The sequence below is a fragment of the Dendropsophus ebraccatus genome, chromosome 3 (assembly GCF_027789765.1).
Source record: "Dendropsophus ebraccatus isolate aDenEbr1 chromosome 3, aDenEbr1.pat, whole genome shotgun sequence".
NCBI classification, from domain to species: Eukaryota; Metazoa; Chordata; class Amphibia; order Anura; family Hylidae; genus Dendropsophus; species Dendropsophus ebraccatus.
This window is the reverse complement of record NC_091456.1, coordinates 27,943,868-27,970,652: the sequence shown is the minus strand read 5'-3', so window position 1 is coordinate 27,970,652 and position 26,785 is coordinate 27,943,868. Positions and strand designations below refer to the sequence as shown.

The following is a 26,785-nucleotide window of genomic DNA, read 5'->3' as shown; positions in this document are numbered from 1 at the left end:
CCGCAGCCAACAAATCTTTAGGTCTAAAAGGACCTTCAGAAAAGTGCCCTTTTCCTTAGAAGCTCAATCTCTCCTCAGGCGGTGCCGAGCCACAGAATGCAACCCTTCTTCCTTCCTCCCCCACCCCTCCCTGCCTTGAATGACTGATGTACAGGGTACAGTTCTGTGTACATCAATCATGCAGGGAGGGAGGGTGGGAGGGAGGAGACGTGCAGGCTAAAGCTTATCACTTCCTCTGTGGTACTTGAGCTTTTAATGGTAAAAAAGTTTTTTTTATAACTCTGCAAATGGCCTTCAGCCACAGCAAAGGTATGAACTGACTTATCTCCATACCTGTCCTTTAATGCCAAGACATATCTAAGACTGCTAATGACACTTCTGAATGCGGACGTTTATGATATGTAACTATCAGGGGGAGAAGCTTCACAAGTCCTGGGTGATCTATGACGAGTTTGGAGACCTTTTACTTATTTTTTCTACACAAAGCCAAACAAGAGACACTGATAAACAAGCCCCTCAATATGGAGGCATATACAGCTTTGCTATAGTCGGATATAACATTCCCTTTCAGTTAGGGAATGGTTTTAAATCACTTTATCACAGAACAAGTCTCGATAACGGATCAGATAATAAAGCAGCTGTATGCTCCTTAAGAGATAACATAGGAAACACAAGTGCCTTTATCTCAACGTTTTGTGATGACATGCCAAGAGCACTGCTTGCATCCCAATACGGATAGAGAACAGACAGATAGGTCTTTGAATGTTGCTTATTATATACATATATATTCCGTATTTATAAACTAAAAATATGCCTCATAATGTATTCAGTGAGAAGAACACAGGCAGCAATTGTTCAGGCAGTGTGTTACCATGTAAATCATCAGGTATGTGAGCCATGTTCCATAGGAGGATAATGGCAATACTGTGAACCTGATTTATTTCATATATACACACATTTGTTGTATGTGTATATATATATATAGTAGTCCAAAAGTAGGGGGAAAGTATGTGTAATAGGGATTTATCAAACATGGTGTAAAGTGAAACAGGTTCAGTTGCCCCTAGCAACCAATCAGATTCCACCTTTCATCCCTCATTCATCCCATTGAAAAATGAAAGGTGGAATCTGATTGGTTGCTAGGGGCAACTGAACCTGTTTCACTTTACACCATGTTTGATAAATCTCCTTCCTAGTTTATATGTAATAAATAAATGTTATCATTATTTTGTGTCCACCGACTTCTGCACCGCCCTGTATATATCTATATATGTACATACATACAGTATATATATATATACACACACATACATATATATATATATATATATATAGATATATATATATTATATTTGCGTGCTTAGAGATGAGCGTGCTGGAGTCTGGTCGCTCGGCCTTTGAATACAGCTCTTATACTAATGAATATTATCACTTTGCTTTTCGATTGTAATGTTGTATACATTACAGTTTTTCATGTGATTTCCAGCAATTTTAGTGCAAATGTCGAATCCTCCTTGTGAAGGAATAAAGTATAATATACGCACTTGCCCACTGGTCCTATTCAGGCCTTTTGCCCACCTGCTGCCATCCGTGCCCATTAGATATGAGTGAGGATTTGGGAGAGGAGAAGCAGCCAGGATTGACTACATGGAATATTTTTCAAAAAATAAATAAATAAATACAGAACAATAGGGCAGTTGGTGCCAAGGCGGCACTATTTGCCACACTCAGTATTTTAGCCTCCCCATTAAGCGACCTGCACGTATGGCAGTAAAAGGGAAAATGGAGAGAGTAATGCCAGTGTGCCCACAGCCTAAAGGTTTCCTAGTTTACAGCTTGTAACCATCATCTCTTCTGGGTTTCTTCTTCTGTCAGCTCAGCTCTTCCCATGGTATCCTGCAGATTTGGTTGGATCTGTTGTACGGTTTCTTCTAGGCTGCTGGTTGGAAATACAACATAGCGTGCGGTGACTCCGTGCCCTTTTGGGCCACGTAAATTCTCTTTGCTGTGCCAAATGCCGTAACCAAAATACACAATGAGACCTGGAAAACAAAACAAGCAAAAAATAACATTACCCATTGGTTATTACATGTCTATCTCTTTATTACTAGGCAGGTTCACTGATCAGTAGTCAAGAAAAATAGGTAAATAACCCCTAGTGACGGCACAGCAATGGGGGCAGACATTTGGACACAGGGAAGAAAAGTTAAAAAAAAAAACTAAGAGGAAAAAAAATATATTTTTTTTAATGCGGTTAAATAAAAACATTTATGTGCAAAATGAAAAACACTTGCACCCCTCAAGAAATGAGATACACATGTACCGGATCCGCAGCGGATTTTACGCTGCAAATTCGCAGCGAGACCCACTGGGGATCCCTACCCTGTACACTCTATAGGCAGACAAACTCGCAGCGTGATGCACATCCCGCTGCGAATATGTCAGCAGCCCGCCCTGTTAACCCCCCGGCCGCCAGAGCGTATACATCACCTTCTCCACGCTACGGCTTGCTTCGGGGGTTCCCGGCACGTCCCGCTCGTCCAATCAGTGCGCTGCCCCGCCACAGCGCACTGATTGGCTGAGAGGGACGTGAAGACGTCGGGAGCCCCGAAGCAAGCCGGAGCAGGGACCAGGTGAAGTATACGCTCTGGTGGCCGGGGGGTTAACAGGGCGGGCTGCTGACATACTCACAGCGGGATGTGCATCACGCTGCGAGTTTGTCTGCCAATTGAGTGTACAGGGCAGGGATCCACAGTGGGTCTCGTTACGTGTGAACGCACCTTAAAGGGGTTTTTAGAGCTCCTGAGCCAACTCCATCGCTGTGCTGTACATTTGCTATAAGGCCTCATTCATACGTCTGCAAAATTTGCCCGTAATTGCAGACCCTTAATTAGGGACAAATTTTATAAAGCCTATTGGTTTCTACGTGCCTAATGACACATCCGCAAATTGGACGCACCAAAAGTAGTCTTTGGGAGCTATATTTTTGCAAACTTTACCTCAATTCTAGCCAGTCTCATCATTTTGATCATTACTTTTCACTTTTACGGATCTGCAAAAAAATATGGACCATACGGATGATACTACGGACACATTTTTTTGGGGATAGAAAATTGCGGATTCAAAATATGTTTTGCAAAAATATACTGATGTGTGAATGAGGCCTAACTGTACAGCAAGAGGTGGTAAAGGGTTAACCCAAAAGACAATAATCCAGAAATGCTGATAATCTGTTACTTGATACCAGATCAAAACTACAATACAAGAGCCAATACAAGTGACATAATCTGACAGCTATGAATGAATCTCAGTGGTTGTTTCTTTCTTTTTTTTAATCCATTAGGAAATGAGATTATAGAATTGTAATGGAAACCCTGCTGAAGGATATAGCTAGGGAAGCCCCGGAGAATAGGAACCTCCCTATCAGTCCTGCTGTGGACTGGAAGATTGTTCTTGATGATTTCTTCAGTATAATATTCCCTAATTGATTTACAAGCAATTTTCAAAGGGGTTATTGTTATCCAGGATTAGAAAAACATGGCCGCTTTCTTCCATAAACAGTATGACTCTCCTTTCCTGGTGTGGTTTGCAATTAAAGGGGTATTCCAGTTGAAAAAAAAATGTTTTAAAATCAACTGGTGTCAAAAAGTCATACGGATTTATAAATTACTTCTATATAAAAATCTCAAGTCTTTCAGTACTTATCAGCTGCTGTATGTCCTGCATTAAGTGGAGTATTCTTTCCAGTCGGACACATTGCTCTCTGCTGCCACCTCTGTCCCTGACAGGAACAGCCCAGAGTAAATGCAAATCCCTATAGAAAACCTCTCCTGCTCTGGACAGGACTTTCAAATCAACTGGTGCTAGAAAGTGCCATAGATTTGTAATTTACTTCTATTAAATAATCTCAAGTCTTCCAGTCCTTATCAGCCGCTGTAGGTCCTGCAGGAAGTGGTGTATTCTTTCCAGTCTGGAGAGCACGAGATGTTTTCTATGGGGATTTGCTGCTGCTCTGGACAGTTCCTGGCATGGACAGAGGTGGCAGCAGAGAGCACTGTGTCAGACTGGAAAGAATACACCACTTCCTGCAGGGCATACAGAAGCTGATAAGTAATGGAAGACTAAACATTTTTAAATAGAAGTCTGTATAACTTTCTGACACCAGTTGATTTGAAAACAATTTTCTTCCTCATTCACTTCAAAGAAACTAAGTTGCAAAACCACACCCAAACTAAAGACAAAGATCGGGCGGTCTCTGGAAGAAAGCGGCCATGTTTTTCTAAGCCTGGATAACCCCTTTAAGTTTCTTCTACAAAGTGGCTCTAAAATGAAGTAGCAGTTTTAGGTTTGCTGGAAAACGTGTGTTTATATAAAGTCATGTGGTGTACTTATACTGTATAAGGTAACTATTGTCACGGTAAACCTCTAAAATTTCATTTAGGGCAAGTAAAACAGGAAAGGCAGAAATTACATTGTCTCAAGTTACTGTCCAGGTATGTTAGTGTGTTTAACCTCTATGGACTGGCAATAGAAACAACAGTAAAGACAAGTTGCATCTACCCGCCTGCCCCTGCGAGAACAGTTTATCAATGTAGATTTTCTCCCATTGTGATTATATATCTGTTTTATAGAAACATGCTGAGTGCTAGATAAGTCGCTTCTAAAGCTCCTGTACCCAAACACAATGAAAATAAAACAGTGCAGTTGCTGAAGTAAATGTTTGCACTACATAGCTCTTCTTCAGGAAGAACAGGAAAGTTCAGCCTGTTGACTTCCTTGTAAAACTTCATAAATTCGAGAAACATGTTGACAATTTGCAACCACTTTCTGTTTAGGAAGTTGGGGAGGGGCATTTATGAAGTCTGGTGGTTTTTACGCCGGGCTTACAAATGTTTCCGCAGCTCCGGAGCTCAGGGGATTTATGTAGAGGTGCATTGCCTTTTCATAAATCCCGTTCGCACGGAGCCTGTCTGTGCGAAGATTTTGAGCTGGCCAGCTCAGAGCTGGCATAGGTTTCAGTGTAATTTTTCCATCGTAAAAATAATAAGTGCGGTGCACGCAGAGGCCGCGCCCCCTCTGCGTGCTGCCAAACCCCCTCTCCGCCCCACTGGCGAAGGTGGCACAGATGCGAACAAAATATTCGCAGAAATACACTATGGGAATATTTTGACGCCGATCTGCGGCAAAAAAAGGCATATTCGGCTTTTCATACATGTCCCCCTTAGTGATTTATTACAACCTATTTTTTTGAATGTGTAATCTGATTAGTCACTCCATAAAGTTCCAGTTTTAGAGATATGGTCACCTCCCTGACTCTATGTGCGGTTCTCCGCATAGATATGTAAAGAAGCCGGTTTGGTGCACTGGGGGTGGGGCTACTGCCCTTAGTGCACAAATCCACCCGGGCCGGCCCACCCCTTGTAGGGAATATTGGGGTGGCGCTCTGCAGTGACATCTCTCCAGCACACATCACTGCAGATCACTTACCTGAGTGGATCAGTGCACCGGGAGCACTGATCCCCCAGTGCCCCACCCCCAGTGCACCAAACCGCCTCAATTACATATCTTATAAACTACAGTTATCAAAAAGGGGACAGAGGATCAAGGTAAGAAACCTACTGTCATCCTCAGGGCCCTGTGCGCCATTAGATAACCTAAAAGAATATTTATTAAATTATGGAAAAGATGTATACATAAATATTCTGTTTGTCTCAGAACTACCCCCCCCCCCAACATTTTATACAGACAAGAATACGCATTAATAATAATAATAATAATAATAATAATAATAATAATAATGCTTTTATTTGTATAGCGCACACAGATTCCACAGCACTTTACATAGTTTTTGCTCCCTGTCCCCATTAGGGCTCACAATCTAAATTCACCTATCTGTGTGTTTTGAGGTTGGGAGGAAACCGGAGCACCCAAAGGAAACCCACCAAATGTATAATATAATAATATAATACAGTACTTACCTAAAAGAAGCCATACTGTGAACCGTATCCAGGTCATGTAGTTTAGCTTGAGCATGAGATATACGTTTAGCAGGATACTAATAGATGGGATCAGCGGCACCAAGGGAACCTGCAGATTAACGTTACATTAAAATTAATAGACTCCAGGATTTTTCCAGCCTCTCCCCCATACATGAAACCTTCAAAAGCACCTTGTAGACCAATTTCTCCACAAAAGACAACAACCTACAATAACCCTTCTGTCTCACCACTACTAACAGATGAAGAGAACCAGACATAGACAAACAACGCCTATTCAGCTATTAAAAAGCCTCTTCATATACAAGGATTAGAGAAAAGAAAACCTCAAGCACGGTCAGGTACGTCTGAACTCCGGATAAGAAAAACTTTTCTATTAAAAGTTATATAGATGTGTCTATACAATGTATTACCGTCTCTGTGCGGTTCTGCCACACTGGTAGCTGATAGAAATCCAGGAAGTGAATAAAATGGCCCTTGTGCCAATTCACATTGTCTCCTGCTGCTTCTGCTCTCCCCCCTTAGGAGACAAATCTTCCATGCCTTTGTCTCACATTGTGTGTGTTTGCTGATAATGCATACAGGTGGCAGGGCGTGATGTCACAGGAGGTGCGGCTGGATAACCCAATCCCCTGACTGATTCACCATCTCTAACCCGCCAGAAGCAGCTGCTGCACTAATTTTACTGATTGTAATGGGTGGGGGCTGTGATGATCACATGAGGGAAAGCATTGCATTCTGGGAAATGCCAAACCAGGAAGAACAGAAACACAAAACAGAGCACCCCCCCCCCCCCCAAACAAATGGATTTTTGGTAGTTTCAAAACTGGGATAGATAGGTAAGTAATGCGTTGTGCTTCTGCAGAAGTTTAATTTTTTTTAACCTCTACCTGGAGTTCCCCTTTAAAGTGATACTGTCACCCCCTTCTGTTTGAGGACTTCTCTACACAGCTGCAAAGCCTAAGTTCTACAGTTTTCATACCTTACTTTATATCAGATTTCTTAGTGCTTGGTAAAGAGAAAAATACTTTTTATCGTTGGTGGATTGTGCCACCTGGATTGGGGTTTCACGACTGCTGTGCCACTTTGCCCCACCCACATCGGTGGTGTACAGCACGCCCCTACATGATGTCATCGTCGTATAGGCCCCACCCCTTTGGCGGCCATTGGCATGAGCCGGCTTAGAGGTCTAGGCCCCACGCCCTTTAGGTCAGTCCATTACAATGGTTGCTGAGAGGACAGGGTCTAGATGGCAATGATGCCACAGAGGAATGAGGCCTACAGCGCCAATGTGGGTGGGGTGAAGTGACACAGCGGTCATGAAATCCCACCCCGCGCTCGGGTTCGGACATGCTGAAAGTTTAGTCATCTCTAATAACCTTACCTTAGGAAAGTAACTTCAAGTCCACACGCAAACCCCAGTGTGAAATAACTATTAACATTGGGGAGCAGGGGGGACCAAAAACTGCAAAGTATCGGCAGCTGAAGAGGCTGGTCAGCAGGGGGAGCCGGTTACCATCACCAGCCTTATGCTGAGAGGGTAAAATTACATATTTAGTAATGGAACTGGGGGTGATATAAGTTGACTTTAGTATCGTTCAGGAATAGAGATGGACAGGAGATCTTAGCAGCTACAAATAGAACAAGAAATTGTGAATTATATAGGTACCTGGAATGTTGTAGTTTTCTGCTGTTGCTCATGAACCCAAATCAAAAATATACTGACTAAGAACCCGATAGCAAAAATCACCAGAAGTAAGTAAAAACTCCAGGCGGGCAAATGGAGATGGTTATTGCCAAACACCAAAATGGAGCACAGGCAAATGGCGCAGAACATCATCATCACTACTGCAATGGTGACCACTTCTCCAGGATAACAGTCACTAAGGAACTTTAGATATGGTTCAAAGGCGGCCTTCAGGTGTCCCGTTTCTCTTCGCTCTTTGGCTTTTTTCTGAGTTTCCACTAGTTGAAGCTTATCTGAGAACGACTCATATTCCTTCATCTCTTCTCCGGCTATCCTTTCGGTACTGACACTGGGGTCACGGTGCTGGGGACTTTGCTCCGATTCGGCTCCATTTGAAGGTTCTGTCTTTTCTTGTTGAAATCTTAAAACTATGATGCTGGCTGCGACAAAGGTGTAGGCCAACAGAGTGCCGATGGATAAAAACTGCACTAGTGCTTCCAGGTCAAATATGAGCGCTAGGAGGGCCATCAATATGCCGAATACCACAATTCCAATGACGGGGACTTTGGTGGTCGGGTTCACTTTAGCAAAAAATTGAAAGAACAATCCGTCTTCGGCCATTGCATATACAATTCTTGGGAGGGAGAAGAGGTTACTGAGCAGCACTGTGTTCATGGCTTTAATAGAAAACAAAAGCTATATTAATTATTTACAGCCTCACAATATCAAAAGAGAATATATTTTATATATAGACAAGTCGATCAATCTGAAAACAGCCTTAGAGAGGTTGTCCGGGCAGTACTATTTTTAATATGGCGCCAGAAAAGTGGAAAATAGGAAAACACAAACCACACTTCTCTTGGTTGCCCCCCACCCTGATGGCGCTGGCTTCACGCAACTCTGCTTTTTGTTGTAGCAGGCTTCTAGGTTCGGTGACGTGACATCACAAGCGCACTCAGCCAATCAGAGGCAGGAAACTGCAGAAGCTGCTAATCAGGCCTGTGATGTCATGTCCCGGAAGCTTTCTACATCGAGTGAGGAAGTTATGTGTGTATTTTATTTTATTTTTTATTTCCCACCTCACTGGGCACCAAATCAAAAAATTACTTTGCCTGGGCAAACTCTTTAAAGGGGAACTATCTGCAGGTTAAATGACTCTCCCTATAGTGCATGGGATGCTGAGGATGAAGCTTTGTCTCGTACCTTCATCCCCGGCGCTGTTCCCGTGCAGTTTTAATGTAGTGCTCCATACGGTAAGGCTGTTCGGAGCACTGTCCTGCCCCCAGAGCACTGATCCACCCGTGGCCATTTATAATCATTAGTAGGGGTGGACTAGCTGGCGCTCTGGGGGAAGGGCAGTGCTAAAAACAGCCTTACTGTACAGAGCACTACATTAAAACTGCACGAGAACGGCATTGAGGATGAAGGTAACAGGCATACCTTCATCCTCAGCATCCCATGCATCTAACTTGCTGATAGCTCCCCTATATTGTCCTGAAACTAGGCACTTGGGTGTCCTATTATTTAATCAGCCCACCAGGATTGAGGTTTCGGCACCGCATGACCTGAGCCTTACAACACATTGGGCCTCATTGTCATTTTGTCTGTTTTTTTCACATTAAATTCATTAATGTGGTGCACGTACTGTACTGTAAATCAGGAAGGTTTTTTACAGGACAAAACTAAAATTCAACCATCCCGCCCACACTAGAAGTGGCTGGTTTCTAGAATAGAAAGCCTATCGAAAAATGAAAGTTTACTTAATAAATCTGTCAGATGTGTTGGGTTTTAGAGGACACACTCACTTGGTGGGTTTTTGGACAAAAAATATGGATTTCTGGAAAAATTGTGTTGCGCACCAAACCGACAGGGAAAATGGACAAAAAACGGACAATTTCCTACTGGGAAAACACTAGTAAATCAAACCCTATTATGTGCATCATAAAATAAAATAAATAATAAATAAATAAATGTATTTACTTACAGGTCCTCTAACTGTGATCATGATCGTGTATCAACAACCTCTTTGTTGAGGCTTACTGTCAAAGTTGTTCGAATGTTAATTTTGCTTATGCTTTAAAAGAAGGTTTAATTTTAAGGTCATGAATTATTACAAGTAATAATTTAAAGGGGTTTTCAATTGGAAACTTATTGATGGTGTATCCTCAGTATAGGCCATCAGTGGGGTGCCAGCATCCCTGACAATTAGCTGTTCAGAGAAGCTGCCACATCCGCACTGCACAGTGAATGGGGCAGGAAGCAGAAGGCTCGGTCATCATTATGTAGCGGCTGCACTGAGTTACTGTGGCTCAGCTCCCATTCACTTCAATGAGTGACCCAGCATAGCCACAACATAATGTATGAAACTGTCCAGCTTGCAGCACAGGCATTGTGGCTGACAAAAAGTAAATAAGCTGGGGTGTTGGCAACCCGTCAGATATTGATGGCTTATCCTGAGAACAGACCAACAGTAAGTGTCCATTGGAATCACACTTGCAGGTTTTTATGCCGTACACCATTAGGAATTACAAAATAAGATTTCTATACGACCAGATTGGGACCGCAGAGCAGATCCTAACGGCGCTGTCCGTTCCTCCAACGTCACCCAGTTTCTTAGATCTTCTCTGTTATGTAATTATTCCAATGTGCTAGTTTGGTGCACTGGAGGAAAGCCCAGCGCCCCTAATGCACCGATATCCCCTCCCCTTGGAGACGCAACCAGACTTGATCCTGAAGGAGGCGCGTCTTCAAGGGGAGGGGATATTAGTGCACTGGGGGGCTGGGCTAGCACATTTGCATACTTAAAGAGGACCTGTCACCCCCCAAGAAGCGCGATCAGGTACGTATAAGGTGCTCTAGCGGGGGGGGGGGGGGGGGGGGGGGGGGGTCGGGAGCCTGTCACCACGGCACGGGGGGTGACAGGCTCCCTTTAAATAACAGAAAAGACCACAGGAACCAGTTGGTGGTCGGAGGAACAGATGGCACAGTTAGAATCTACTCAGTGGCGCCAATCGGGTTGTATAGAATTATAGGGGGAGATTTATCAAACGCGATATATAGTGAAACTGGCTCAGTTGCCCCTAGCAACCAATCAGATTCCACCTTCCATTTTCCAAAGAGTCTGAAAGGAATTAAAGGTGGAATCTGATTGGTTGCTAGGGACAACTGAGCCAGTTTCACTTTACACCATGTTTGATAAATCTCCCCCATAGAATAGAAACTTTTGTAATTCCTAGTGGTACATTAACTTTAAAGGAGAAGTCCGGGCATTTTCAATATTTGACAGGCGACAGTGGAGAACATGGCAATGAAGCATTGCTTACCTCCTCCCATGCCTGCGATACGCTGTGTGGCCGACCCTGGGACCCCTGCCCGAAGGCATTTTCCCCCCGAGTTGTGATGATGTTACAACTTGGCATAAAATGCCCATCCCGGCTGATGGACTGGCTGCTCAGTCAATCAGCCAATCACTGACTGGCTAAGTGGGCTGTCCATCAACCGGGTCGTGACATCGGCAGTGCAAGAGATCCCAGAGCCCAACGCAGGTTCCGAAGCAGTGATCCAGCACTGAAGAGGCACCCCCTCTGCCCCTGGAGTTTAACATTTTTCAACTAGTGGCCGGACTTCTCCTTTAAAGTGTCACTGTTGTTTCATTTTTTTTGCAGAAATCAATAGCCTAGGCGATTTTAAGAAACTTTGTAATTGGGTTTATTAGGCAAATATGCCATTATCTGCATTCAAAAAGACTTTCCCCAGGTCCCCCCCCCTCCTCTCTCTCATCCACTGCTCATCAGGAAATCTTGACTCTTTAACATCAGTTGGGCCCTGTGTAACCTATGGAGAGGTGAGGGGGGAGGAGGGAGATTAGTCACCAGCAGAGAGCAGAGAACAAAGGATTACACAGCAGGACCTGTGTGAAAGCTTTATTCAGAGGTCAGAGAGGTCAGTGCTGACCCCAGAGGAGATAGCCGGTGATGTAGCTGTAAATTAACTCTTTGTTGTCCTGTTTTGGTGCCTCATCTGCCTCCACCCTTCCCTCTCCATAGAGAACGATGAAGACAGGGGGGAGAGCTTCAAACTGCTTTTTCATGATAAAAATTGATTTTTCAGCTAATAAACCCAATTACAAAGTTTCTTAAAATCGCCTGTACTATTGATTATTACAAAAAAAATGTAAACGACAGGTACACTTTAAAGCTCCATTCACACAGAGCAAAACTGGCGGAATGAAATAAAAATAATTTGAAGCCATTGGTAATTTAATAAAACTGCCAAGAAACAGCATCGGAAAACAAAGAATAAAAATTATATTATAGAAAGGCTTTAGGACATCACGCAGACCATACAGCTATGCCAGAAAAAGAAGAAATAAAATAGAAATAAGACGTACCGCAAATGGAGCCAGCAGCTACAATAAATCCTGCCCATGAATAACCTCGCCTGTAGAAAGCATCCGATAGAGCTGAGTCTGGTATTAATGTATTCCAAGGCACCATCAGAGTGAGCACAATAGACACAAGGATATAGGCCCCGGTAGCCAGACCTAATGACACCGCTGTTGCTATAGGGATAGCTCTTTGCGGATTCCTTGCCTCTTCACTCGATGCCGCAATCACATCGAAGCCAACAAAGGCGTAAAAACAGGTGGCCGTACCGGACATGATACCAGAGAAGCCGTAGGGAGCAAAACCACCATGTGCGGAGGACCAGTTTTTGGGGTCTGCAAGAACAAACCCAAATATAAGAATAAAGATGATTATTCCCATACTAATGGCGGCAAAAATGTGGTTAAGCCAGGAGGACACTCTGACCCCAAAAGAAATAAAAGCCGTGGCAAAAAGCAATATTCCCGCGGCTAAGAAATCGGGGTAGTGAGCCAAAAACTGAACGTTCCAAGTTCCAATATGGCTTTCGGTATAGTTTTTGATCTTGTGATCAAATATGGAGTCCAAATATCCGCTCCATGCTCTTGCGACCGCTGCTCCGCCAATCATATATTCCAGGATGACATTCCAGCCAATCAGAAAGGCCCACAGTTCACCCACCGAAACATACGTAAACATGTAGGCAGATCCCGTCTTTGGCACTCTTGCACCAAACTCGGCATAGCAGAGAGCTGCAAGAAGAGAGGCAATGCCGGCGATAAGGAATGATATGACGACAGCTGGACCCGCTATCTCCTTGGCCACTGTGCCAGTCAGTACGTACAGGCCGGAACCCACCATGCCCCCCACACCCAAAAGGGTCAGGTCAAGGGTCGAAAGGCATCTTTTAAATGATGTCTCCATCAAGTCATCCTCCAGAGTCTTCACCCTGTTCAGCTTCTGGCAAAACCGAACGAGGGCGGAGGAGGAGGGCAGTCTGTTCCCCATCTTGTACAGCGGTTTTCTTTAACACTTCGATTAGAGGTGCGTCGCTTTCATTTCTATTAGTAACAACTCTAGAAGAACAGAAGAAAATATAATGGTTTAATATTTAAAATCACATGCATGTAACATCATACCACAGCGTAGAAGCAGGCAGCTATTCTTTGCATAATACTGTGTATATTTTCTTGCTCTCCACCGTTGCTGTAAAGATATATTTTATTACTTGTGCATTCACTCAAGTGCTCAAGGGGTACTCCGGCGAAAATCTTTTTCTTTCAAATTAACTGGTTTCAGAAAGTTATATATATTGTAATTTACCTTTATTTAAAAATCCCCATTCTTCCAGTACTTATCAGCTGCTGTATGTTCTGCAGGAAATAGTGTATTCTTTCCAGTGTGACACAGTGCTCTCTGCTGCCACCTCTGTCCGAGACAGGAGCTGCAGCAAATCCCCATAGAAAACCTGTCCTGCTTTGGACAGTTCCTGTCATGGACAGAGGTGGCAGCAGAGAGCACTGTGTCAGATGATAAGTACTGGAAGACTGAAGACTTTTAAATAGAAGTAAATTACTGACCTGTATAAGTTTTTGAAACCAGTTGAAGAAGAAAAAGATTTTCGTTGGACGCTAAAAGATGAGTGATGGCCGTTTCGTGCCAATGCGTTTCCTCTCGTCTGAAAGCATACAGGTATATTGCAAACACAACAGTGCTATCTATACATTTATTACCAAGAATTAAGCATTACTGCTACAAAAGTCTTAAAGGGGTACTCCAGTGAAAAAAAAATATTTTAAATCTACTGATGTCAGAAAGTGCCAGAGATTTGTAATTTACTTATATAAAAAAAATCTCAAATCTTCCAGTACTTATTAGCTGCTGTATGTCATGCAGGAAGTGGTGTATTCTTTCCAGTCTGACACAGTGCTCTCTGCTGCCACCTCTGTCCGTCACAGGAACTGTCGAGAGCAATAGCAGAGAAAACATCTCCTGCCCTGAAAGAATACCCCACTTCCTGTAGGACATACAGCAGCTGATAAGTACCAGAAAGCTTGAGATTTTTTAATAGAAGTAAATTACAAATCTCTGGCACCAGCTGATTTTAAAGATTTTTTTGTTGTTGTTGCTGGAGTACCCCTATAATAGACCCAACAAAGTACTGATCTGCAAATACTTTAGGGCACCTGCAGCAGTTCCTGTATATGTATACTGGCTCTCTCCCAGGAATAGGCTGACAAGGACCTAGAGTAAATGGAGCCTAGGTGCGCGAGCAGAATAGACTCATCAGAGACTGGAAATCCTGTCCTGGGTGAATGTCTATTACAGCACCTATTGCCAGATCTTGGAATCCAGCTGGTTTTTCTGCTTCTTTCGCTTTGTATACAACATAAAAGCTCTGTATACAGAGTAGGAGACCCTGCATGTATACACTTCAAATACCAAACTACTGTGCTTTTAGGTTGGTATTGTTTGGGTTCAGTGTTTGTTCTCTGACACTGATAAAAAGAAATGGTCAATCTGTCATTAGTTTAGAACAGGGATGGGGAACCTTCCGCCCTCCAGCTGTTGCAAAACTACAATTCCCATCATGCCTGGACAGCCAAAGCTAAAAGGTCATGTGCTGCTTTATCGACCCCTGAAGCCTGCCAGAAACCTGATGCCCAATGACTTGGGTGTTGCCGCTTGCTAAGATCACTTAAAGGGGCACTGTCGCTACATATAATTTATCAGTGATCAATAGGGCATGTGATCATCTTTGTAACTTACAGTTTTTTTTCTTTTTATCTGGCTGTTTTTGTGTAGTAAACAGAGGCTACCACTAGGTGTCTCTGTTCCTCTGATAGTGAGTTCCTGGCTTTATTTCTAATTCTTTTTAGTCTTTTAGGTATTCCAAAAGAAGAGACTAGCCCTGTCCCCACCCCTCCGACATGCCCCCCAGATGGGAGCCTCCCAGCTAGTCTTCACTGCACAGTCAGTGTGTCCACAGTCACTGGAGCCTGGGGCTGTTCTGTGCTCCAGCACAGGGCTGTGTCTTCAGTACAGCACACAGCAACACGTCAGCACTGGCAGTGCCCTCAAAACAAACAACCTAAGCAAAATTGTTACCTGTAAATCTGCATAATCACTATAGAAAGTACACAATACACCTTGAGAAAAATCTCTACAAAGCCTGTTGTTTATTTTCCAGCAGAGCCCATTAACCCTCTGCTATGCTTCTCAAATATCACTTATACAAACTATACCATGTGTGCTGCAGTTACTAGGGAGGTTTCCTTACTGCACCCCCCTACTGCCCTAACTTGGCAGGCTGTGAGGGGAGGTGACATCACTTCCTCCTCTACTGCCCTTACTTGGCAGGCTGTGAGGGGAGGTGACATCACTTCCTCCTCTACTGCCCTTACTTGGCAGGCTGTGAGGGAAGGTGACATCACTTCCTCCTCTACTGCCCTTACTTGGCAGGCTGTGAGGTAAGGTGACATCACTTCCTCCTCTACTGCCCTTACTTGACAGGCTGTGAGGGAAGGTGACATCACTTCCTCCTCTACTGCCCTTACTTGGCAGGCTGTGAGGGAAAGTGACATCACTTCCTCCTCTACTGCCCTTACTTGGCAGGCTGTGAGGGAAGATGACATCACTTCCTCCTCTACTGCCCTTACTTGACAGGCTGTGAAGGAAGGTGACATCACTTCCTCCTCTACTGCCCTTACTTGGCAGGCTGTGAGGGAAGATGACATCACTTCCTCCTCTACTGCCCTTACTTGGCAGGCTGTGAAGGAAGGTGACATCACTTCCTGTACACGTCCAAAGAGTTTAGGAGAACTGCAGATAAGGTGAGTAGAGTTATGGGGCTAATTGCTGCCAAAGCAAAATATTTATTTATTCATTTATTTTTAAGGGTCTAGAAAGGATCACAGATACCGCCCAAGCAAGTCTGCATGTTTGTTTTTTTAAGACCCATACTGAAAGGGACACTTTAACAGTAGGAATATAATGTGCCCAAGCCTAATACACCTAATATCCAGAAGACGCTAATGTTCTTAACAAATGCTACTGAATTTTTACAAGTGGCACTATTGTGATTGGTTTTATTTAAAGGTTAGTCATCATTTAAAGGGAAACTATCAGCAGGTGATAGCTCCCTAATAACGCACAGGGAACTGAGGATGAAGGTAAGTCTCTTAAAGAGAATGTGTCAGCTCCCGGGCCCTACCTGAGGTGCTGACAGTGTGCTGTAGCTGGCAGTCCCTCAGTGAGCATGGTGCCTTTTGGTAATTTGTCCGTGCAGTGGGTTATGTACAATCTCACGTCTCCTACTGTACTGAAGAGTCAAACAGGAGTTGTTTGTGCCACACTCTGGCACACCTCACCATTCCTTCCTCCTCTTCATGAATAATCAATTCTGCCTGGCCTCCTGCTCGCTCAGCTGTCAGCCAGTATCTCTGATTGCAGATCAGTCCTCTGTAGGCAGCTCATGTCTGAAAGAAACCCTCAGATATAGATGAATCTCTCAGAGACCCAACCAGTTCAGTCTTTGGTTCAAATCCCCAGATAGAAGTGAATTAGGTCTTTATTTTTTTTCTCATTATTGTATTATTTTTTTAAGGCTATGTGCACAAATAGTATTTTTGCTCAGTTTTGATGTGAATATAGCCTTTACAATGATACAATAATGAGAGAGGGGGGGGACAAAGAGCTCTATTTCATGTCCATAAGGGGATTTGAACCAGAGACCAAACTGCTGGCAGGTCACTAGACAGGTGAGTACCATAGACCACAGCTCCAACACATTTGGGGTCAGAGATTCATAAACTGCCTACAGAGGACTGATCTGCAATCAGAGACACTGGCTGACAGCTGAGCGAGCAGGAGGCCGGGAAGCATTGATTATTCATGAAGAGGAGGAAGGAGTGGTGAGGCGGCCAGAGTGCAGCACAAACTCCTCTTTGCCTCTTCAGTACAGTAGGAGACCTGAGAGTGTACATAATCCACTGCACGGACAAATTACCAAAAGTCACCAAGCTCACTAGGGGATTGCCAGCTACAGCACACTGTCAGCACCTTAGGTAGGGCCTAGGAGCTGACAGATTCCCTTTAACTTCATCCTCAGCGCTGTTCGTCTGGCAAGGCCCTTTGAAGAACTTGGGAAAACACTCCACTCAGATGTTCGGAATCCTTCACTCTTTTTTCTTCGCCTGACTCTCAGACAATGTGTTGTCACATGCCGCATAGTATAACCCCACAGCCCTATGAAATCCTCAGATGATCCATCCATATGCTGGCTGTGCTCTATGCCATCACAGAACACAATTATCTCTGTAAACAGGAATTTTCCCCAGGGTGTTAGGGTGCAGATTCTGTACATTGCATCCTAGATGTAACAAAGAAGAATAAAGAATTCAGACCATTTACCCCTACCCTTTATCCTAACCATAGGAGCCCCAACCGCAGCAGTAAGGGGATAGAGATATAATGGGTCTCCTTACACAACCTATTTTAAATTCTTTGAACTTTTTCCACGATTAACCAATCAATATTCCAGCCAGTGTATTTAATATTCAGTATTCTTCCGCCTCCTTGTCCTTTTACCCGGTCAATTGTTCATTTAGCCCATATACTGTATAGGTTAAAGGGTGTCTCTTAATTAATTTTCATGATATGAGCTGCAGACATCATCCTATAGATGTGCAAGCAAATAGATTATACCAGTGTTGTATCTGATGTCTTAAAAAATTTTAAAGGTTTTTTTTTTACCTAAGTGCATTTACTTCTTGTTCCCCACACCTGCATGAGTTATATACAGGGTACAATTTCCAGCACCAAGCCCCATCAACAGATCGTGCATCGAAATTGAGCTGCTACCACCAGAGACAGGAACTGTGCAGAGCAGGAGAGGTTTTCTATGGGGATTTGCTGCTGCTCTGGACAGTTCCTGACATGTACAGAGGTGGCAGCAGAGAGCACTGTGTCAGAGTAGAAAGAATACCCCACTTCCTGCAGGACATACAGCAGCTGATAAGCATGAGAATACTTATAATTTTTTAAAATAGAAGTAAATAACAAATCTATATAACTTTCTGACACCAACTGATTTGAAAGAAAAGGATTTTAGCTGTAGTACCCCTTTAAATCCTCGACCATGTTCACACATTTTTTTTTTTTAAAGGAGAAGTCTGGGGGATTCTAATATCCTTAAAGGGGTTATCCAGCGCTACAAAAACATGGCCACTTTTCCCCCTACTGTTGTCTCCAGTTCAGGTGTGGTTTGCAATTAAGCTCCATTTACTTCAATGGAATTGAGTTTCAAAACCCCACCCAAACTGGAGACAACAGTAGGGGGAAAGTGGCCATGTTTTTGTAGCGCTGGATAACCCCTTTAAGTCGGCGGGGGGAAATTGATTACAAGTACTGACTTACCTTTCCCCGTGCCTGTGGTGAACGGCGGGACCAGCCGCAGGACCCCCGCCAGAAGGCATATTCCCCTGAGTTGTGATGACGTCATTAGAGCCTGGCGGGGGTCCCACAGCCAGTCTAGCCACTCACCGTGGGCACGGGGAGAGGTTAGAAGTTAGAACCTGCTAGAGTTCTCCTTTAAAGCGACTCTGTACCCACAATCTGACCCCCCCCAAACCACTTGTACCATCAGATAGCTGCTTTTAATCCAAGATCTGTCCTGGGGTCCGTTCGGCAGGGGATGCAGTTATTGTCATAAAAACAACTTTTAATCCGGCAGCACTGTGTCTAACGTCCGGGGCTTACATTTGTATATGTATTAGGCTGGCACCACCTCTATGTCCTTCCTTCCCACCCTCCTCATTATTAGGAATGATCCAGGCAGATTGCTCCCTATTCCCCACCTGTGTGCATAATGAACATGGGCTGGATCGTTAAGACACCTGTGCAAAGCTCAAACAGCAGTAAATGTTCCTGGATCATTCCTAATGATGAGGAGGGTGGGGAAGAAGGACGGAGAGGTAGTGCCAGCCTAATGCATATACAAATGTAAGCCCCGGCCGTTAGACACAGCGCTGCCGGATTAAAAGTTGTTTTCAGGAGAATAACTGCATCCCCTGCTAAACAGACCCCAGGACAGATCTTGGATTAAAAGCAGCTATCCGAAGGTACAAGTGGTTTTGGGGGGTCAGATTGTGGGTACAGAGTCGCTTTAAGCCTTCAGACTTTTTCTTTTTTTTTCTTTTTTTTTTTTTCAAACGCTGGAAACTGCCCCCCTCCCCAAAAAAAACAGACAGACAAAATAAAAATGTACTAACGTATGTTTTTTAAAAAAATTACTGTTGTTTACTAAAAAATTTTTCTCAATAGTAAAAAAAAAAAATAATTACTAACCGTAGTGCTAGAGTGAATAAAAGGTCTAAAAAGTCCACCCTTTTACAGACGTAAATCCAAGAGTCCTTTACAAACGCCACACTTGCCCAGATGTCACCACGTGGCGCAGCCTGCACAGCTATCCGTATACCATCAGCAGAGGTAACACCTGCTGTATATCACTTGGGAAAACCTCACTGACTGATAAAGAGGGTAAATAAAGATAACAGCCAGTATATAGTATACATAGAGTCTGACAGCTGAGGGAACTATAGGAGCGTGTTACTAGTCACAGATTACCTGTCACTCTTCTGACTACGGCGGTATTATAAGATTAGAAAATGGCGTATAGGGAAGATAGCACCAGATAATAGTCACTAGTACGATTACATGTGATTTCCAAAGGAAGAAGCAGAAGTCTGAATCAAATCCCCAGGTAACTGTAAATGCTATAGACGCCTCCGGCTAGATGTGATCCGTATACATTCTGCAATATACAATATTTGATCCCATATCGCCAACTATACAGGAAAGACTAGCCGCCTCCACGTTACAATAAACTGTATGTACAGAACAAACATATACAAGGCGGCAGTCTATGAGAGTTGTTTCTTGTGACAGTACAGGCGGCATGCTGCAATGACATTGTGTACATTATATACATGATGCAGTATACGGCTGGTGTTCTTTCCTGTATACACAGCATGTTATCACAGCTTTTGTGGCAGGGAGACACTGAAACTGCAGCAAAACAGGCTTAAAGGGGAACTCTGGCCAAAATGAAAAATTGGCTGCAGACAGAGAAGGGTGCAGGGTCATAATAAAGAGGCTCTATTTACCTGTTCCTGTGCCCCCCACAGCGCTGATTCACAGGCTCCATGACCGTGGACGGACTACAGCTTCTCCCTTGTTCCAGTGTTGTCACCACCTGGCGGGAAGGGTCTGCTCAGCCAGTAAATAATTGCAGTTGTGTCCCATCCCACTTCACTAACTGGCTGAACGGCCATTTCTAAGCCAGGTTGTGACGTTGCAGGAGGGTCTGTAAGCGGTAAGGCAGCACTATGGGGGCACGGAGATGAGTAAGTAGAGCTTACACCCCCCTGCATGCTGCCAATCAGTCACCTTGGCCGGACTTCTCCTTTAAGGCTAGGTTCACACGCAGTAAAATGAAAGCTAAACGGGACCGTAACTTTGAGTAAATAAAACGTGTGAACACAAGAAAAAAAATCGTAAAAGGTCGTAAATAATGAGAATGTTTATTATTTGGATGGCCGTAATCAATTATGGCCGCTCCTCTATACTGCGTGTACACTGCCGGACAGTTTCCTGTTGACTGTAGCATATTATTGTATTGAAAACGTATTTTAACCTCAAAATTACGGACACTCAGTTTTCAAGTTTTCTTTAAGTAAATAATGGAAGTCAATGGAAAAACGGATCCAAATGGATTGTACACAAATGCATCCGTCCCCCCCCCCCATAAAACGTACACATTAAACTGACTGCAAAAACGCAATATGAACCCAGCCCTATGTATCCGTCATCATCAGTTTTTTTCCCTGGGCATGCGCAAAAGAAGTGAGAAACCAGGAAATAATATAAACCGATATGGAAGCGGACAATGAATGAAGCCAACGGATGGGCAAAAGTCAGTTTTTTAAAGCCAAAATGCAAATGGACCATTAAAAAAAAATTTTTTTAACCCCCCCCCCCCACCCCCAAAAAATTAAATCTTGCATGCATCTTTTTTTTCTCTGTTCAAAAAAATGGAACACAAACTGAAAATGCAGTTCCGTTTTTTTTTTTTCACATTATAGTCAATGAGGATGAGTTTTTGGCAGGTTTTGGCAGTGAGAAACTGATGCAAACTGATGGACAAAAGTCTCTTTTTTTTTTTTTTTAAAGCCAAAATGCAATCGGACCATAAAAAAAAAATGAACATTTTGCACTCAGTTTGCAGCAGTCTGCTCATCAGTTTATACTTATCCATTCAGTTAATATAGAGGGGTCTGTTAGCAAATAGGAAAAATGCTAGCGTGAACCCAAGTTTGTGAGACGTGAAGGGGACAGGGGCTGAAACTGACAAATTATGTAAAGTGCTGCGGTATCAGTTGGCGCTATACAAAAAGAAGGATTATTATTATTATTGTCCGTTCATGAATAAGACAGGTTACGCATTTTTACTTCTAAACTACACTAATGGCATATCTGCTATACCTGACTGACAGGATTCCTGCATTGTATTTTGGGCAATCCAATCAGTGGTTCTCGGACTGTTGCTGTCTGGGCATGCTGAGAGTTGTAGTTTTGCTGCAACAGTTGGAGATGACTGTGAGTAATCCTTACATGCACCATATGCTCACACCTGAGTAAGTATAGGAAAGCTCAGCCAGAACCTCCCAGTCCAGTGGGTGCAGGCCTCCATGCACATATAAAGCACATACACTGCCCCAGTACAGCACATACACAGCACATACACTGCCCATATACAGCACATACACTGCCCATATACAGCACATACACTGCACATATACAGCACATACACTGCACATATACAGCACATATACAGCACATACACAGCACATACACTGCACATACACTGCACATATACAGCACATACACTGCACATATACAGCACATACACTGCACATATACAGCACATACACTGCCCATATACAGCACATACACTGCCCATATACAGCCCATACACTGCCCCAGCACATCACATATACTGCACATACTGTATACAGCACATATACAGCCCATATACTGCAGATATACAGCCCATACACTGCACATATACAGCCCATACACTGCCCATATACAGCACATACACTGCCCCAGTACAGCACATATACAGCACATACACAGCTCATATAAAGCACATACAGTATACAGCACATACACTGCCCACATACAGCACATATACAGCACATACACAGCCCATATACAGCACATACACAGCCCATATACAGCACATACACTGCACATATACAGCACATACACTGCCCCAGTACAGCACATATACAGCACATACACTGCACATATACTGCACATACACTGCCCATATACAGCACATACACTGCCCATATAGAGCACTTATACAGCACATACACTGCCCCAGTACAGCACATACACTGCCCATATACAGCACATACACTGCCCATATACAGCACATACACTGCCCATATACAGCACATACATTGCCCCAGTACAGCACATATACAGCACATACACTGCCCCAGTACAGCACATACACTGCACATATACAGCACATACATTGCCCCAGTACAGCACATATACAGCACATACACTGCCCCAGTACAGCACATACACTGCCCATATACAGCACATACACTGCCCATATACAGCACATATACAGCACATACATTGCCCCAGTACAGCACATATACAGCACATACACTGTCCCAGTACAGCACATATACAGCACATACACAGTCCATATACAGCACATACACTGCCCATTTACAGCACATACACTGCCCATATACAGCACATACACTGCCCCAGTACAGCACATACACTGCCCCAGTACAGCACATATACTGCCACAGTACAGCCCATGTACAGCACATACACTGCCCCAGTACAGCCCATGTACAGCACATACACATCACATATACTGCCCATATACAGCACATACACTGCCCATATAGAGCACATATACAGCACATACACTGCCCATATAGAGCACATATACAGCACATACACTGCCCCAGTACAGCACATACACTGCCCATATACAGCACATACACTGCCCATATACAGCACATACACTGCACATATACAGCACATATACAGCACATACATTGCCCCAGTACAACACATATACAGCACATACATTGCCCCAGTACAGCACATACACTGCACATACACTGCCCCAGTACAGCACATACACTGCCCATATACAGCACATACACTGCCCATATACAGCACATACACTGCCCATATACAGCACATACACTGCCCATATACAGCACATACACTGCCCATATACAGCACATACACTGCCCCAGTACAGCATATACACAGCCCCAGTACAGCCCATGTACAGCACATACACAGCCCATATACAGCACATACACTGCCCCAGTACAGCCCATGTACAGCACATACACTGCCCATATACATCACATATACTGCCCATATACAGCACATACACATCACATATACTGCCCATATACAGCACATACACTGCCCCAGTACAGCACATACACTGCCCCAGTACAGCACATATAGAGCACATATACAGCACATACACTGCCCCAGTACAGCACATACACTGCCCCAGTACAGCACATACACTGCCCCAGTACAGCACATACACTGCCCATATACAGCACATACACTGCCCATATACAGCACATACACTGCTCATATACAGCACATACACTGCCCCAGTACAGTACATACACTGCCCCAGTACAGCACATACACTGCCCCAGTACAGCACATACACTGCCCCAGTACAGCCCATACACTGCCCCAGTACAGCACATACACTGCCCCAGTACAGCCCCAGTACAGTACATACACTGCCCCAGTACAGCACATACACTGCCCCAGTACAGCCCCAGTACAGCACATACACTGCCCCAGTACAGCACATACACTGCCCCAGTACAGCCCCAGTACAGCACATACACTGCCCCAGTACAGTACATACACTGCCCCAGTACAGCACATACACTGCCCCAGTACAGCACATATATTGCCCCAGTACAGTACATACACTGCCCCAGTACAGCCCCAGTACAGTACATACACTGCCCCAGTACAGCCCCAGTACAGCACATATATTGCCCCAGTACAGTACATACACTGCCCCAGTACAGCCCCAGTACAGCACATACACTGCCCCAGTACAGCCCCAGTACAGCACATACACTGCCCCAGTACAGCCCCAGTACAGTACATACACTGCCCCAGTACAGCCCCAGTACAGTACATACACTGCCCCAGTACAGCCCCAGTACAGCACATACACTGCCCCAGTACAGCCCCAGTACAGCACATACACTGCCCCAGTACAGCCCCAGTACAGCACATACACTGCCCCAGTACAGCCCCAGTACAGCACATACACTGCCCCAGTACAGCCCCAGTACAGCACATACACTGCCCCAGTACAGCCCCAGTACAGCACATACACTGCCCCAGTACAGCACATATATTGCCCCAGTACAGCACATACACTGCCCCAGTACAGCCCCAGTACAGCACATATATTGCCCCAGTACAGCACATACACAGCCCCAGTACAGCCCCAGTACAGCACATACACTGCCCCAGTACAGCACATACACTGCCCCAGTACAGCACATACACTGCCACAGTACAGCCCCAGTATAGCACATACACTGCCCCAGTACAGCACATACACTGCCCCAGTACAGCACATATATTGCCCCAGTACAGCCCCAGTACAGTACATACACTGCCCCAGTACAGCCCCAGTACAGTACATACACTGCCCCAGTACAGCACATACACTGCCCCAGTACAGCACATATATTGCCCCAGTACAGCCCCAGTACAGCACATACACTGCCCCAGTACAGCCCCAGTACAGCACATACACTGCCCCAGTACAGCCCCAGTACAGTACATACACTGCCCCAGTACAGCCCCAGTACAGTACATACACTGCCCCAGTACAGCACATACACTGCCCCAGTACAGCCCCAGTACAGTACATACACTGCCCCAGTACAGCCCCAGTACAGTACATACACTGCCCCAGTACAGCCCCAGTACAGTACATACACTGCCCCAGTACAGCACATATATTGCCCCAGTACAGCCCCAGTACAGTACATACACTGCCCCAGTACAGCCCCAGTACAGTACATACACTGCCCCAGTACAGCCCCAGTACAGCACATACACTGCCCCAGTACAGCACATATATTGCCCCAGTACAGCCCCAGTACAGTACATACACTGCCCCAGTACAGCCCCAGTACAGCACATACACTGCCCCAGTACAGCACATACACTGCCCCAGTACAGCACATATACTGCCCCAGTACAGCACATACACTGCCCCAGTACAGCCCCAGTACAGCACATACACTGCCCCAGTACAGCCCCAGTACAGCACATATACTGCCCCAGTACAGCACATACACTGCCCCAGTACAGCACATACACTGCCCCAGTACAGCACATACACTGCCCCAGTACAGCACATACACTGCCCCAGTACAGCACATACACTGCCCCAGTACAGCACATATATTGCCCCAGTACAGCCCCAGTACAGCACATACACTGCCCCAGTACAGCCCCAGTACAGCACATACACTGCCCCAGTACAGCACATACACTGCCCCAGTACAGCCCCAGTACAGCACATACACTGCCCCAGTACAGCCCCAGTACAGCACATACACTGCCCCAGTACAGCCCCAGTACAGCACATACACTGCCCCAGTACAGCACATACACTGCCCCAGTACAGGGCTGTCCCTGCTGTCTGTGCTGTCTTGCAGCCAGGATCCCTGATAGAAGAAGAAGAAGCCATAATCCTGCAGCCCCCACACAGGCTGAGAGCAGCTGCTCCAGGATAAGGGCTGCCCAGCACATACAGCACATCCAGGCAGTCATCCATTATTCATCCCGGCAGCCAGGACACCGTGCACACTGTACATGATGGAGGAGGAGGAGGGCGCACAATGCACTGGTATCACCTCACAGCAGCCGCTCCCTCTATTCCCGGCTCACCTGTTCCCGATGTAGCATCAGCCGCTACAATGGCCGGGGAGGTCACAGATGGCGGGCAGCCCGGGGCATCCTGAGCGGCCGGGATCCGGTCACCTGCCTCCTCACCGCCTCTTCTCCGGGATCTCCCAGCACCGTGACAGCCGATCGGGCGGCTCAGGGCGGAGCACAGTGACAGATCCCGGACAGTGACGTGGACCTGGAGGCTTAACCCGTGCGGCTTCTCCTAGAGACCTGCCGGCTCCCCTGTCACTGAGGGACTCAGCACTGGGTGTACTCACTGTATACTGTATATTCCTCTTGTATATTCTTATTGTATATACTTACTGTATACTGTATATTCCTCTTGTATATTCTTATTGTATCTACTCACTGTATACTGTGTATTCCTCTTGTATATTCTTATTGTATATACTTACTGTATACTGTATATTCCTCTTGTATATTCTTATTGTATATACTTACTGTATACTGTATATTCCTCTTGTATATTCTTATTGTATCTACTCACTGTATACTGTGTATTCCTCTTGTATATTCTTATTGTATATACTTACTGTATACTGTATATTCCTCTTGTATATTCTTATTGTATATACTTACTGTATACTGTATATTCCTCTTGTATATTCTTATTGTATATACTTACTGTATACTGTATATTCCTC

At 44.7% G+C, this 26,785-nt stretch overlaps 1 protein-coding gene across 1 annotated transcript; it reads right to left on the bottom strand.

Moving 5' to 3' along the window:
* Positions 1-1,175: 1,175 nt before the first annotated feature.
* SLC7A4 (solute carrier family 7 member 4) lies at positions 1,176-26,266 on the bottom strand. The gene is made up of 5 exons (XM_069964094.1): positions 26,121-26,266; positions 12,074-13,123; positions 7,666-8,360; positions 5,979-6,087; positions 1,176-2,042 (listed from the first exon to the last, which is right to left on the bottom strand). Exons 2-5 carry the CDS (start codon positions 13,053-13,055, stop codon positions 1,846-1,848), a joined length of 1,983 nt encoding a protein of 660 aa, XP_069820195.1. The 5' UTR covers positions 13,056-13,123; positions 26,121-26,266; the 3' UTR covers positions 1,176-1,845.
* Between the last annotated feature and the right edge of the window lie 519 nt (positions 26,267-26,785).